Here is a 14,304-nt window from a genome sequence, read left to right as displayed (position 1 = left end):
TATTGGATTCTGGGCCCACTCCAAAATGCATTAACTTTAAAATGTATAATTTACACCAAAATAGTCTGCAGCTGTTCAGCCGTGAGCAGCTCAAAGAGAGGAGCAGACGGTGCATCTGGGTTCAAACCAAGCTTTGTTTTGAGGGTGTTTTTGGGAAATTAGATTTCATTGATTTCGAGAGCATCATGCTTCCCTTCTAGTGACAGAGGAAGACACACAGAGTGGTGTTAATGCATCAGTCAGTCACAAGGAAGCCAGAGATCCAGACCAGTTGTGTCTACTGTACACACATCTTTGTTTGTTTCTTACGGTGATATCAAGCTCATACACTGACTCAATATGAGTAACCGCTGCTGTGTCATCAGCCTGGCAGTGTAGCACTTCACGTGTGTGTGTGTGTGTGTGTGTGTGTGTGTGTGTGTGTGTGTGTGTGTGTGTGTGTGTGTGTGTGTGTGTGTGTGTGTGTGTGTGTGTGTGTGTGTGTGTGTGTGTGTGTGTGTGTGTGTGGTAATAATGGCACAGGCATTGTTGAACCCTGCAGAGCCTAGAGATTCCCCCCCCCCCTAAGCACTGATCCCCAGTCAGATATTATGAATCCACATCAAGCCAACTAAACAATCCTCCATCCCCGTCATCTCATCCCATCACAGATGTGTGTGCACCTTCCTCACACAGACATAACCCAACATTACTCGTCTAAAAGTCGTCTCTTTCATTGTGGCATCAGAGGATCTTGTGGTTGTAGCGACAGCAGATCCTGCCAGCAGAGGGCAGTAGAGTCCACCACAGACCGTCTGTATTCAGCATTGAATTGAGTCCGAGTTGACAATATGAGGATAATAATTTAAAACAATGCTACAAGGCTAAGACCAGCTGTACGTCTCACCACCATCAGCCTCCACCGCCTCCATACTGTGAAGACATTGCATAGCCGTTTTGCTGCATGATGTGTGTGATGCTTTCAAATCCTAGATTGTTTCCAGACCTCCAATCAAGGACAAAATGTCTGTTAAGGTAAGAGACAGCCTCTCCTACCCCCCCCCCACCCCCTCCCCCCAAAAAACAGAAACCACTTGTACACATTTGCCCCAAACACAGCAGCTCACTTCCACACAGTGCAGGCGGTAGTACAGCAAGCAGCAGCCGTGTGGTTGGAGAGGAAACAAAGCAGCATAGCGACTGTTGTTTTGAACCAAAGGACACACAAACAATGCCTGTGCCGTCGTTACCCGTGTGCTGAGAGGCTCATTAATAGTCCAGCCGTGTCTGGGTTCATCTCACTGGAGAAAGGCCTTCCTTGGAAACCAGTTTCCAACCTGGCAACCGAAACACCCCCCACCGCTCATTATGTCACTCCTAGCTGCCATGATGTGCCACAATACACCGTCCAGCCACTCTTCTATCCTGTCAGATGTTTTGTCTTTCTTTCACCGTCTCTGTCGACGAAACACCAAAAGCCTCCTCCTCCCCCCCCCCGCCCCCCATCCCCCCGTCCCTCGGGTAGCTCACTCTTCTAACACCTGCGCTGTTCGCCACAGATCTACGTGAGGGCTCAGTTCGAATACGACCCGTCCAAAGACGAACTCATCCCCTGCAAGGAGGCCGGCATTCGCTTCCAGGTGGGCGACATCATCCAGATCATCTCCAAGGACGACCACAACTGGTGGCAGGGAAAGCTGGAGAACACCAAACACGGCACGGCAGGCCTCATCCCGTCGCCAGAGCTGCAGGAGTGGTGAGAGGGACAAACGCACACAAAAGGATGAAGGTTCTTCCTCGACAGCTACAACCCTTCAGCTGACACTGTGTGTGTGTGTGTGTGTGTGTGTGTGTGTGTGTGTGGTAGGCGGGTGGCGTGTATAGCCATGGAGAAGACCAAGCAGGAGCAGCAGGCCAGCTGCACCTGGTTCGGCAAGAAGAAGAAGCAGTACAAAGACAAGTATTTGGCAAAGCACAACGCAGGTACACCATGCACTCACACAACCATAATCATGCATGTGCACACTAAACGACATGCATGCATTTCACACAGCGTTTGTGAGGGCTTGAGAGCATGTCAGTCCGTCAGTCTGTCAGTCTGTCAGTCTGTCTGTCTGTCTGTCTGTCTGTCTGTCTGTCTGTCTGTCTGTCTGTCTGTCTGTCTGTCTGTCTGTCTGTCTGTCTGTCCGTGGGTGCAGCTCGTACGTAACGGGATCTCGTAGCACTCGTCTCCTGTAGCGGCGCCTCGGCCAGGAAAGACAGGAAAAGCCTGGTCCTTTAGTCTTGAGCCGGGACTCAGGAAGGAGCCGGCAGAGCCTCGAGGATCAGAGGCTCCTGGAGGAGCAGCACATCAGCAGCGTAGCGATGGGCTGAACCGTGAAGTGCTTTGAATGTGATCATTATAACCTCAGAACCGGTTCTCAAACCGACTGGTGACGAGAGGCTGAAACGAGCAGAACGGAGCGGTGCAAAGAGTGCAGGGTGGGGGTGAGGCGTGGCTTCGAGGCGGCACACCTTCTGTACGGTATGTGCGCTGGAGGTTATGGAGGTTCTGTTTCTTAAAGATTAAGGTACAGCATTCGTGTGTGTGTGTGTGTGTGTGTGTACAGTATGTTTGTGTTTGCATCTGAACATCCAGACAATAAGCACGTCTGTCAATGTCCATTGAAAAGGAACTGTTGAAATGTTCGATGGCATGCAGCTCAGAACATAACAGTTATGTGGTCATACAAGCATGAATGCACGGAATCCAAAGTCACCTGCGGTATTTAAACAGAAGACTTCACTTCCACGCATCGCAGTAAACCAGGACACTGATAGTTCCCATGGTGTTGGTAACTGGGGTAGAAACAGGGCATTGAGCTTCTTGTATTTCCCAGGAATTACATGTCTTTGCATGTTTTTGTGTCGTGTGCATCTGTGAGATTGCGTCGAGAAAACTATTGTCAGCACTGACACAGAGACGACTTCTCCAAACCTCATCTGTGAGCTCTGCCAGCAACTGAAAGAGACAAATAAGTAGACTTGTTTTGTGTGAATGAAGAGAAGAGAAGGTGGTTCAACGAGACTTAACCAGCAAATGTCTTTATTCTTTCGCACGAAACAGTTAGAAGAACGAAGTTATTAAGCATTGTTATAATACTGTAATAACACTCACGGTATTGTTTTGGTGTCGGCATTGTTTTAAAACATTTGAATGGCAGACGGCTCGAGTAATCTCCTCAGGTGAGCTCTGTAACGGCTGGACTTCTGTGCAGCGCTGCCCAGTTGTTGAATCTTGCTGTCTGTGTGTAACATTTTGTAACTGCTGTTGTAACTGAACCATGTTATGACCCCTCTCCATCGCTCTCGCTTTCTGCTACTGAACGGCCTCTCTGCATGTAAGTAACAACCAGTGACAGCAACCCCTTCTTCCTCTTCCTCTTCCTCTTCCTCTTCCTCTTCCTCTTCCTCTTCCTCTTCCTCCTCCTCCTCCTCCTCTCTCTCCTGTAGATTAAGCCAGCTGTCACTGCCAGCGTTTCACTTTTGTTTCTGTTGATTTGTAAAACAACAGCAGGCTGAGACCAAACTGAAGCCATGTAGCTTAGTTAGTCAGATATCGTGTGCCGTGATGTTCATCTTAACCCATTTCTTTTAAAATCACGTTTGGTCAAGTGTGCTCGTTAGCAGAGCCAGAAGACAGTAATGTAAATGTAAATAGACTCTGGCGTTAACGACATAAAGTACATCTTCTCTTCTTCTATTTTTAAACAATGATTCATGAGTCTGTAGCCGGTCTGCAGCCTCCTGTTGCACAAGAGAACCCAGTGACTTGTGGGTATTTCACTCGTCAGCACCCTGAGGTGGGGGCTCGTGTTCCGGAGGCTGAGAACATACTGTGCAGTGAGCAGCTCTGCTCTCACAGCAGACTGCTCATTGGTTCTGCTCTGCACAGCAGACTGCTCATTGGTTCTGCTCTGCACAGCAGACTGCTCATTGGTTCTGCTCTCTGCAGGTTCATGTAATAACTGTTATTACAGAAGACATTAAAGGTGATTGTTCTGTTACGACAGTGTGAATGCAGGATAAATAATATGTGCAGTTGTATTGACTTAAGAAAGCAAGTTCATACGTGTTCTTGTCATTTATTTAGAAGAGATAGTTGCTGAAGTTTAAAAAAGGTGTAAATCAGAAACCAGAATTAAAAGAATTGGTCGATAGACGGGTAATCAATAAATCATTCTGTCAAATGTGTTTGGTTTCAGCTTTTCTATTGTGAACATTTGAAGCTTTTCTTCGTCATATCTGATCGTTAACTGAGTCTTTTTGGGTGTTGGACTTTAAATGTGCAACCTTGAGCTCTTGGGAATTATTTACCGACATATTGTAAAAAATAAAATGTTGGTAAATGAGCAATAATTTGGTCAATAAATTGTAAGAAAAGAGTAAAACATGCCAATCAAAATGTATCAAAGCCCAAGTAGGAACAACTGTCAAAGAAAAGATGGAAATATTCACATTTTAGATGCTGCAGACATTGATTTTTCTACACTAGTTCTTGTTACAACACAATAAAGCCATAAACAACTCCAACGGCAGACTTTGAGAAATCACAGGAATAATCACGTCGGGTGGAGTTGTTTCTTTACGCAGCCAGTCGGAGAGGTGAAGTCGTTCCACTTTCATCATCCCGGAGGCGTTTTTGTTTTTCTCACATCACTCGATGAATATCTGCTCGGTCGGATTTATTTAATCTCGGAGCGGAGTTCTCTCTGCAGTTGTTTTGATGAGTGATCCAACTCGCTCCTCTCTTCACCACATAGTCACTTGTTCCCGTCTAACTGCTGCTTGTTCCAGCACACTCTGCTCCTCCTCCTCTTACTCCGTTTCTCTCTCTCGCCTCCAGTGTTCGACCAACTAGATCTCGTCACGTACGAAGAGGTCGTGAAGCTTCCTGCTTTCAAGAGGAAAACATTAGTTTTGTTAGGTGAGTTCTGCCGAGTGTAGCAGCAAGAAACGGGGACGCCTGTCTTCATATCTGACCTCACTGACTGTGTGTGTGTGTGTGTGTGTGTGTGTGTGTGTGTGTGTGTCAGGGGCCCATGGCGTGGGCAGAAGACACATCAAGAACACACTCATCACCAAACACCCCGACAGATTCGCGTACCCCATTCCACGTAAGACGCATGATCCAGATCCTCCACAGACACGCACTGAACAGCAGCGCTTTGTGTGTAACTGCTCCGTGTCTCCCGGTGTCCCGCAGACACAACCAGACCTCCGAAGAAGGACGAGGAGAACGGGAAGAACTACTACTTTGTCTCCCACGACCAGATGATGCAGGACATCAGCAACAACGAGTACCTGGAGTACGGCAGCCACGAGGACGCCATGTACGGGACGCGGCTGGAGACCATCCGCATGATCCACCAGCAGGGACACATCGCTATCCTGGACGTGGAACCTCAGGTGTGTGTGGGTGGGTGTGTGAGCATGCATGCATATGTAAGGCCATTTTGACTCCTCACACCTGTTCTCCATCAGGCCCTGAAGGTCCTGCGGACAGCAGAGTTTGCCCCGTACGTCGTCTTCATTGCGGCACCAACTATTACGCCAGGCATCAATGAGGTAGGAATACACACAAACGCACAAATATGTTCACGCTACGAACAACAAAAGCAACAAATAAAAATAAAAAAGCATGGCCGGCTACATCGACGGCGAGTGAAAGTGTCACGCGAACACTCGTTGACGTGGTCGCGTCTCTAAGTAGCACCGGGAACTGGCGTAAAACGTGCAGTGCCTCTACTGACCAGCAGGGGGCGACTCCTCTGGTTGTATAGAACCTATGAGAAGATGACTCTACTTCTCTCTTGATTCGTTCCCTCAGTGAACGGTGTGAACGCAGCGTGCTGGTGCTCCAGCAGCCTCGCGTTGTGTCGCTCTCCTCTCGTGTCTTTGCGTCTCTCAGTCCTCTCTGCACTTCTTTACTTTTGCATGCTGCATGCGTTCCTTCCTTTGGCGCTCCTCTCAGATGCCCAGGTGGTGTCGAACGCTGCCAGTAAGTAAAGCCTGACGGGATCGTCACTACGGAGTGTTATTTTTAAGTGTGTGTGTGTGTGTTCTTTGCCATATGCTTCTTTCTATGCTTCTAGTGGTTAGTGCCGCCTTCTGTGTTTTCCCATTCACTTCCCCCTCTGCTGAGTAAGGCCTTTACACACTGCGCTGTAGCAGCCATCCTGCAGGTTGACTGCGTGTCACACTGTGGGTCCAATACGATGAAATGTCTGGTGATTGAAAAAAAAAAAGAAACTCAAGAGGTGATGCATCAATACTTCTCGTAGTAGCCAAGTTGTGAGCATCAGGGATCAAATAGCCTTTGAGGTGATGCTCTACTGGTCTGTTTTTTGTCCAATCAACAGGCTAAAACCCCAAAATATACAATTTGATTGACTAATCAATCGTATCAGCTTTTTGTCTTTAATTCAAACACCATGTTCTCGCTCGTCCATCCTCGCTCACTGAAGTCCAGACTGACGGCGTCTTCTAGAACGTATGCAGTTCAAATAAGGAACCCGTGTTCAGCGGTAGGGAGGAGAACTCTTTGCATCTCTCGCCACAGTTCTGGATCGACGACCAAAGATGTTTCTCGTCTTGGATAGCTCAATCACACAGCATGTAAGGGCCTTAAGGGTCTCTGTCAGTCCTATAAGTGCTCTTCATCAGTGTCTAACTCCCAGTGTTCCTCCTCCTCCTGCAGGACGAGTCGCTGCAGCGGCTCCAGAAGGAGTCAGAGATCCTGCAGAAGACCTACGCCCACTACTTCGACCAGACCATCATCAACAACGAGATCGATGAGACCATCAGACACCTGGAGGAGGCCATCGATCTGGTGTGCACCACCAGCCAGTGGGTTCCCGTGTCCTGGGTCTACTGACCTGCACCACCTCCCCTCCCGGCTGCAACACCTCGGCCAAACTCCCATCATTCCCTCTTTGAAGTAAGAATAAATAATAAACTTTAACAAACAACGATGGGAAACGTCTCTCTGCACTGCAATGGATGGACCCCCCCCCCCCCCTCTCAGTGTACTGTGAAAGCAACACAGCACTCGACCGAGATCCTCCTGGATGCCGCCGCACAAACGACCTGCGGCCCATTAACGGCCTCCTGCCCCGACAGACGACCTCGTCATAGTGATGTATAGAAACAGAGTTTAAACAAAAGTGAATATTGTCATGTCTGTACCAGCTAGGAGGCAACATTTATGTAGATGTTTGTTTTAAAGAGACAGTACTGTATCCCGTCCTCCCATCACATTGTAGTCCTGTTGGGTGTCGTGGCACTAAACCATCTGTAGGAAAGACACCGTCAGGGCATCCTGCCCACCAGCAGGATGAAGCAAAAGCACAGAAACACGCTGCAATGTCTTCTCATCTGTAGGTCTCATCCCTCATTATTTATTCTGTCTGCTTCTTTTTCTAAGCTGTACATCTGGGTTTCATTGTGTCATGATCCCACTCGGCTTTTGGTACAGTTACAACATCACACACACACCTTTCTACTTACCGACCAGGTACTGTCTCTTCTAAATGAATCCATCAATGTTTTAGAGATTTGAATGAGGTTATCATGCATGTGGACGTTTGCAAGCTTCCATGCTGTCAGTCAGTCAGTGTTCCCAGTGTCCCTCTGTAAACCTCCATGTCTGGAAGACTGAGCTCAAGGGAAGCAAGAAAAAATGATGCGCGACGCAGCCAGACGTTGACGTGACGCCGATGCACATCCCTTGCATTTCAGGTGACGTTTCTAAACCACAGATTTATAAAAAAAAATGAAAAAATGATCGACCACGTAGTGAGATGTTTGTTTAAAAAAAAAAAGTCTGGATTTCTCTTTGATTTGTCAAACGCAAAGAAAGGAAACATTTCACCTTGTTCTTCATTTGCCATTTCACAAATGTGATGTCCAAGAGTATTAATGTTTCAACCAAGTTTAACGATTGACGAGAGATTGAAATACTGATTTTTATTCTGCAACTGTGTAACCGTCCATTGTGCAAAGGGGAAGAGGAGGCAGCGACAGCGTCGGAGTAACGTGTATATGAAACCGGCCTCTTGTGTAAATGACTCTGCAATGATAAAAGTTCTTCAGTATGAACAGTTTTTTAAAATATATTTCCTTTTATGTGTTGGAAAAGTGAACCTTGTGGCTCTTCTTTGTTTTCTCTGTTCCACATCAGCGTGACACGAACTCTCTGTCGTGAGATCCAGACCGAGCGGCGCTGGTGATTCTGGATGATCGCTAACGAGCCGACTAAACCGTTAACTTTGGCTTTTCATGAGATTTTAATTACAACTCAATCACATCAGAATCAGTCAAAGTTATTAGATATCCGTTTACTTTTCAGTTTCCTCTCATGAAGGACAAAGAAACACGAATAATTCACATTTTCAGTTCATTTCGGGCTTTTTTTGCTGAAGATAAATGTTGAAAACAATTCAATCGTTAAAGTTGCAGATCATTTTTTTCTGAATCTGAATACTTCATCCACTATTTTTATTGCGTGATTAAAAACAGGGAAATGTAATACTTATGTTTCCTCATATTATCCTGAGCTGCAAATACCGGCAGAAACACTGAAATTAAGGAAATGAATATGTACCGTCCGTTATCTCGTCTTTATACATCAGCTAATATTTTATACATCTCTGAAATAATTCTGATGGAAAACAATGCAAAGATTTTTTTTTTTTTATTAATCTGCAAATTATGTTTGAAAATTACAAAAATATTCACAATAGCAAGAAGAAATCCAAACAAATGACTTTTCAGAATCTGGAGACAGTATTTTTTGTATATTTTTCCTTAATTCATAATTAACCGAAAAATGAATTTCCTTCAGATTGATTCTCTGGAGAAGATCCGCGGTCTCCACCACCAGAGAGTCTCTGAAGATTTATCATTTTAGCCCCAAATAAATCATTGTGGACAAGAAGCAAACAGGGTTATTGAGGGTAAACGGTTTCACCAATGAATGAGGAACCACGCAACCCTGCTGCGAACGGAATATCACAAAACAGCTCAAAACAGCTGCTTTAGGTTCTTACCATCAACATACGAGGAGCATCTGCATCGTGATTATGTTTGTATTGCAACAGAAGGTGTTTGAGCATAAAAGTGACCAGAGATGAACAGAAATATGTTTCGCCAACATTCTGACGGTCATCTCTTTCTCTTTTCAAAGAACATGTGCCGGGTGAACTCTGCCGACTCCTCAGCGAAGCTGCTTTGTGTGATTTCAATCAGTCCAAGTGAGTGATTAGAATGACCGGTCGGCAGCCTGAACACTGGCGCTTAATCCCAAAGCGTTAACGTCTGAAAAAAGAGACGCAGTTGACCGAGGACTGCTGTGTTCTTCTTTATTAAGTGTGGATTTTGTTATTAAAATGTCATAAAAAGTCCTAGTATAGTATGTTATAAAACATTCATAAAAGGTCATAGTACAGTAAAGTACAAGCAGTAAATGTATACTTCCACCTCGACACCTACTAGGATAATATAAATTCATGCTACGGTCACACCATTGAGAGTAGTGTAATCATGTCACTGCAGGTTTGATGGTTTTTTAATCATACCCATCAAAGAAACCACGTCTGATAGATCACGATCTGAACATACAGGCCACCGTAACTTTCACGGTTCAACGGTAACGGTTGAATTTTCACATTGGAGCTATTTCACCGATTTTGTAAAGACCGACTTCTGACGTCACATTTTTTAATGCTTTGAGTGTCAATGAACTGGTCTGGACAATAAGGGAGCGCTGTCTTCTGTCCACATTGTATATATCCCACATATTGTGGACTAATACTCCAATCGTATACATATTTATTGTTTATACAATATATTACCACTACACATTGCTCTGCACGTTACTGTTCGATGCTAAACTGTTGTTAGCTCAGTACTTGTGCGATGAGAATAAAATGAAATCTCATCTCAAATCTAATCTTATCTAAAATAGGTTTTCACATCATCTGCCAGTTATTTACACATGCAGGTCACACCAGACGTTATAAAACATCCGTGCAGGACGATTCCTAATCTTCAATTTCTAAGTCTCACTGTTTCCAATTCATCTCCGATATATATTTCACCATACATTCTTAAAAGTACAAGCTACTTTGGTAACAATTAAAAGAAATCAGATACACACCACTCAACTAATTACTCCAAATAATGACTGACATAATCAAGCTGTTTTGTCAGTTCAAAGCAGGTGAAATGAAAATACAAAGAGGGCTGAGAAGCAGCTCCCAGCCTCCCCAGTTGTCTTCGTCCCTAATGCCGCATTAAAGGTCCAACAGGCCAGTGTGCAGATCAACTGGTGTTCGACCCTGAAAGGAGTCACTGAGCAGGCACGTGAAAAGTTCAACAGCATTTTCTCTTTTTTTTATTATTTAAAAATATATATGTAATGCAACACAGCGTTTTGTCTTGAAACACCAATGAACCAGATCACTGCCTGTCCAAAGCAAACTAACGTTCACCAGCGTCAAAAGAAAGCAGTGGCTGGTGTCAGCACAGAGGTATTCTTTAATGCTTTCCCTCCCCCATCCACAACCTGACATCTTCTTCAACTTCACACACTGATGTGAATCTAAATACCAAAGACAAAACGCTCGACACAGACTATGCAATGCTACGAATATTACATAACATCAATTAAAATGAAGCGTTGTACAAGAAAAGGTGGAGGTTCACGTGTACATTTTCATCACCCGCCTCTGTGATCGTAGAGACGACTCCCGTACAGCTTTGGCGTCCTCGTCACATGTGTAAATCTATAAATATCATCGATTATTGTAGCTCATGCGGAAATAAATCCCGCCACGTCAAGGTCAGTCTTCCCTCTGAGGATAGCTGGTAATATCCAGTTTACCGAGCCATTACTAAATCTCCCAATCCTCCGTATGGCAATGCGGACTCACACCAGCAGCCGCACATCCTCTGTGCTCTCACGGATAAATGAAAACGTCTTTTATCTCAGCAGCCACTCCGTGTTGTTTCTGTGAAGAAAACCCTCTTTTTTCCACTGTTCTCATGTGCAAGAATGACAGTACTGCATGTCGGACCGGCCAATCAAATGAAAGACGAGCCACACTGCAATGAAGCAGAGAATGGATTGGCTGGGCTGGGCCCGTCGCCCTCCGACCCCCGCAGAGAGCCGGCCCTCCTCGGGCCCCAGCAGGGTCCCGTTGCGAAGGCTCTCCGTGCCGTTCCCCATCTCCTCTCTGATCTCCTGCTGGAGCATTTTTGAAATGAGGCTGTTGAAGCGGTTCTCCGTGGTGGAGGCGATCTCCGACGAGGCCGTGGTCAGGTTCAGCTCGCCGGGGTCCACGCACGAGCCGTTCGCCTTGGCGAAAACCACCTCGCTGAGATCCAGCCCCGCCACGGAGGAAGGCGAGGCACAGGGGATGTCCCGCACCAGCTTGTAGCTTTCCATCCACTCCTTCAGCCACTCCAGGGAGCAGTCGCACTCCCAGGGGTTCCTGAAGAGGAAGAGGCGGCCCAGGAAGTAGACGGGCCGGAAAACAGGGAAGGGAAGGGCGGTGAGGTTGTTGCTGTTCAGGTGCAGCGTGATCAGGCTGGTGAGGTTCTCGAACGTGCCTTCCTCGATGTTTAACAGCTGGTTCCTGTCCAGGTACAGGACCTCCAGCTCCACCAGGTCGCCGAACCAGGTCCTGGACACGTTGGTGAGCTGGTTCCCCCCAAGGTTGAGCATCTTGAGGCGGCCGAGGCCTTTGAAGGCGAGCCGGGGCAGATCAGTCAGCCGGTTGTCGTTGAAGTAGAAGTTTTCCAGCCGCATAAGGTCCTGAAAGGCTCCGTCGTGGATCACGTTGATGTGGTTCTCCTGGAGGTTCAGGTGCCTGAAGAGGAAGACAGAGATGTTTAAAAGACCAAACTGAGGACTTTAGGCAGATTCTTTCACCTCAGGCCGTTCGGCCATCATTCGTAAATCAGGTACTTTCAGGTCAGCATGTCTTCAACTAGAGCGATGGAAACCCGACAGACTACGGTGATCCCTACAATCGCTCTACAATCCAGTGAGTTCATATGTACTATTGCTAATAAGCAGACGATTGGTGAGCTACTTCCAGCCTGTGACTCACTTGAGACCACCCAGGCCCAGCAGGGAGTTGTAGGCCACCGCCTCGATCTTGTTCCTCTCCAGGTAGATGCGAGTCATGTTCTCCATGCCTCTGAAGGCTCCGGGGATCCTCCTGAACTTGTTCCCGAAGCAGAGCACCTCCTTCAGCGCCGGTTGCTCCAGGAAGATGCGGTCGGGGAGGTTGAAGAGGTTGCAGTTCGAGATGTCCAGGCGCACCAGCTTCTTCAGCCCCGACAACGTCCGCGTATGAAGGTAACTGATGTAGTCGTTGTTCGCTATTTTCAGCTCTACCAAGTTGCCGAGGCCCTGCGGGACAGAGGGTCAGGTGTGTGTTAGATATGCGGATTTCAATTTGTAGTTTCACAAGGTGCTGGTAAGACTACAAGACCCCAAAGTAAAGACACCTTCAGTCAAAGCTACAAATCAATAAGACTAAATACTTCTCTGCAAAAGAGGTTTTCACAGGATAAAACAAATATTTCCACAAAATGGAAATATGGACCACTGGTGAACACCACAAACTGTTATCTAACTTAAACCGATCGCTGTCTAATCATGCAGATACGTTTGGGTTTATTTGTTCAGGTTTGGAGGTGAAAGGTTGCACTTTTGCAGCTCAAAGCTCTGAACAAAACTGTAATTTGGAGATGGTTTGAGCTCCACCACTTTAATCCCATTCAACCTCCGTTGTTTTTGACTTAGTGGCAGATTTCTCAGCAGCGGACAGCCTGTTAACAAGCAGGCAAATAAAACATGAACAATACACAATTCTAGGATTCCGCGGGGTGTGAGAACAGGGCAGCCTTCACAGAGTGTGTGTACTCTTTGCTGGAGGTAAATGTAATGAATCCTTCTAGAGTCCACCACAGAAGGCCTTGTGCTTCATGTAATGGAAACCTGCCTTTCACACACTATTGCCGTCCTGAACTCCCAGACACCTTGCTTTTCAATTTTCAGTACAAATTCCTGAAAACACGATATTAATTATCTCTGCTTCTCTTTAAAAAAAGAAGAAGAAAAGAAGAGCAACCAAACGACAGGAAACCTCAGCGGACCTTGAAGGCTCCAGGGGTGATGAAGGAGATGTTGTTGTGGTCCAGAGAGAGAGACTTGAGGGAGGGCAGGGTCCCGAAGGCCCTCTCCGACAGGAACTTGAGGCTGTTCTTGTCCAGGTTGATGGCGGCGGCCTCGCAGGGGAACTCATTGGGCAACTCAGCGAGGCTGGAGCGGTCGCACAGCACGCTGCAGCTCTTCTCCTGGGTGCAGGTGCAGGAGGTCGGACACGCCCGCACACAAGCCCAGCGGGCCAGCGCCGCCTGGGGCAGCAGGCACAGCACGGAGACTGGAAGAGCACCGGAGGGTCAGGGTTCAAGCATCAAAACAACATTCTTTACCTCAGCGATTATTAATTGTTATTGCATGAGGATTGATAGTGTGACTCTGCTTCTTTCCCCAAACCAGTCTATAGGCTGTGAGAGCATTTTTACAGCTGAGGAGGAGGAGAGGAGTGAAGGGATAGAGACTGACCAGTGAAAGTGATGACAGTCATTATTGTAGCCTCTCATCTGGGACATGCCAGGATTAACGGAGGTCTGAAACGGCACAGCAGCACTTAATGATGAACTGTTGTGAATTATATAAACAAACGTCCCAACGCCTGTTGTTCAAAGTCTGCAGGTGATTTGAAGGACGTTAGTTTAAGCTCAAGTTGGACTCTTTAACTTCAACAAGAGTTACAATCCGGTAAAAACAAATAATCTCTGTGGAAGCTAATTTACAGAATATCACAACTGTGAACCAACCAGCTGCAGGAAAATGGAAGCGACATACCTGTAGATCTTTCCAGACGGTTGCTTCCATGCGTGTTGAAAGTGTTCCTGCATGGGTCCGTCCCACACGAGTCTGCACGCTGCACCATCAACCGCATAACCGATGCTTCTGCACGACGCTGTCCTCCAGCCAAAGTGTGTGCGGTTGTGAATTTCCACTTCATCCTCCCCCCCCCCCCCCCTCCCCTTCACAGTGTGCGTTCCATAACACACACACCAAAAAGCCATCTCTTAATGGCAGTCAAATCCCCTGGATGGAGTGATGGAGTGATGGAGGCAGGGATGGATGGAGATGGAGATGGGCGGTTGTTTGCAGGATTACAGAAGTAAAGCGAAGCTCTC

The 14,304-nt window shown here is 46.7% G+C and overlaps 2 protein-coding genes across 8 annotated transcripts in view; one reads left to right on the top strand and one right to left on the bottom strand.

Moving 5' to 3' along the window:
• The window catches only part of caska (calcium/calmodulin-dependent serine protein kinase a), an 83,997-nt gene extending 75,860 nt beyond the window's left edge, over nt 1–8,137 (top strand). For 2 of the 7 annotated variants that reach the window (XM_079277556.1, XM_079277554.1), the window contains 8 exons: nt 973–1,014; nt 1,539–1,735; nt 1,847–1,962; nt 4,865–4,945; nt 5,055–5,135; nt 5,225–5,427; nt 5,503–5,586; nt 6,719–8,137. In XM_079277556.1, coding sequence (XP_079133682.1) covers nt 973–1,014; nt 1,539–1,735; nt 1,847–1,962; nt 4,865–4,945; nt 5,055–5,135; nt 5,225–5,427; nt 5,503–5,586; nt 6,719–6,895 — 981 coding nt within the window. In that variant the 3' untranslated portion in view covers nt 6,896–8,137. The remainder of the gene's footprint in view (nt 1–972; nt 1,015–1,538; nt 1,736–1,846; nt 1,963–4,864; nt 4,946–5,054; nt 5,136–5,224; nt 5,428–5,502; nt 5,587–6,718) is intronic. The other 5 variants (XM_079277558.1, XM_079277555.1, XM_079277560.1 and 2 more) reach the window with 3 other exon arrangements.
• Nucleotides 8,138–11,062: 2,925 nt separating this feature from the next.
• nyx (nyctalopin) lies at nt 11,063–13,682 on the bottom strand (the record flags this gene model as incomplete). The annotated part of the gene is made up of 4 exons (XM_079277241.1): nt 11,063–11,891; nt 12,135–12,439; nt 13,189–13,475; nt 13,661–13,682. The coding sequence occupies 4 exons, from the start codon at nt 13,680–13,682 to the stop codon at nt 11,063–11,065; spliced, it is 1,443 nt and encodes a 480-aa protein (XP_079133367.1).
• Between the last annotated feature and the right edge of the window lie 622 nt (nt 13,683–14,304).

This window comes from Melanostigma gelatinosum, assembly GCF_949748355.1.
Source record: "Melanostigma gelatinosum genome assembly, chromosome: 10".
Classification (NCBI taxonomy): domain Eukaryota; kingdom Metazoa; phylum Chordata; class Actinopteri; order Perciformes; family Zoarcidae; genus Melanostigma; species Melanostigma gelatinosum.
Note: the sequence above shows the minus strand (reverse complement) of the source record. Positions and strands in the feature narration are given on the sequence as shown.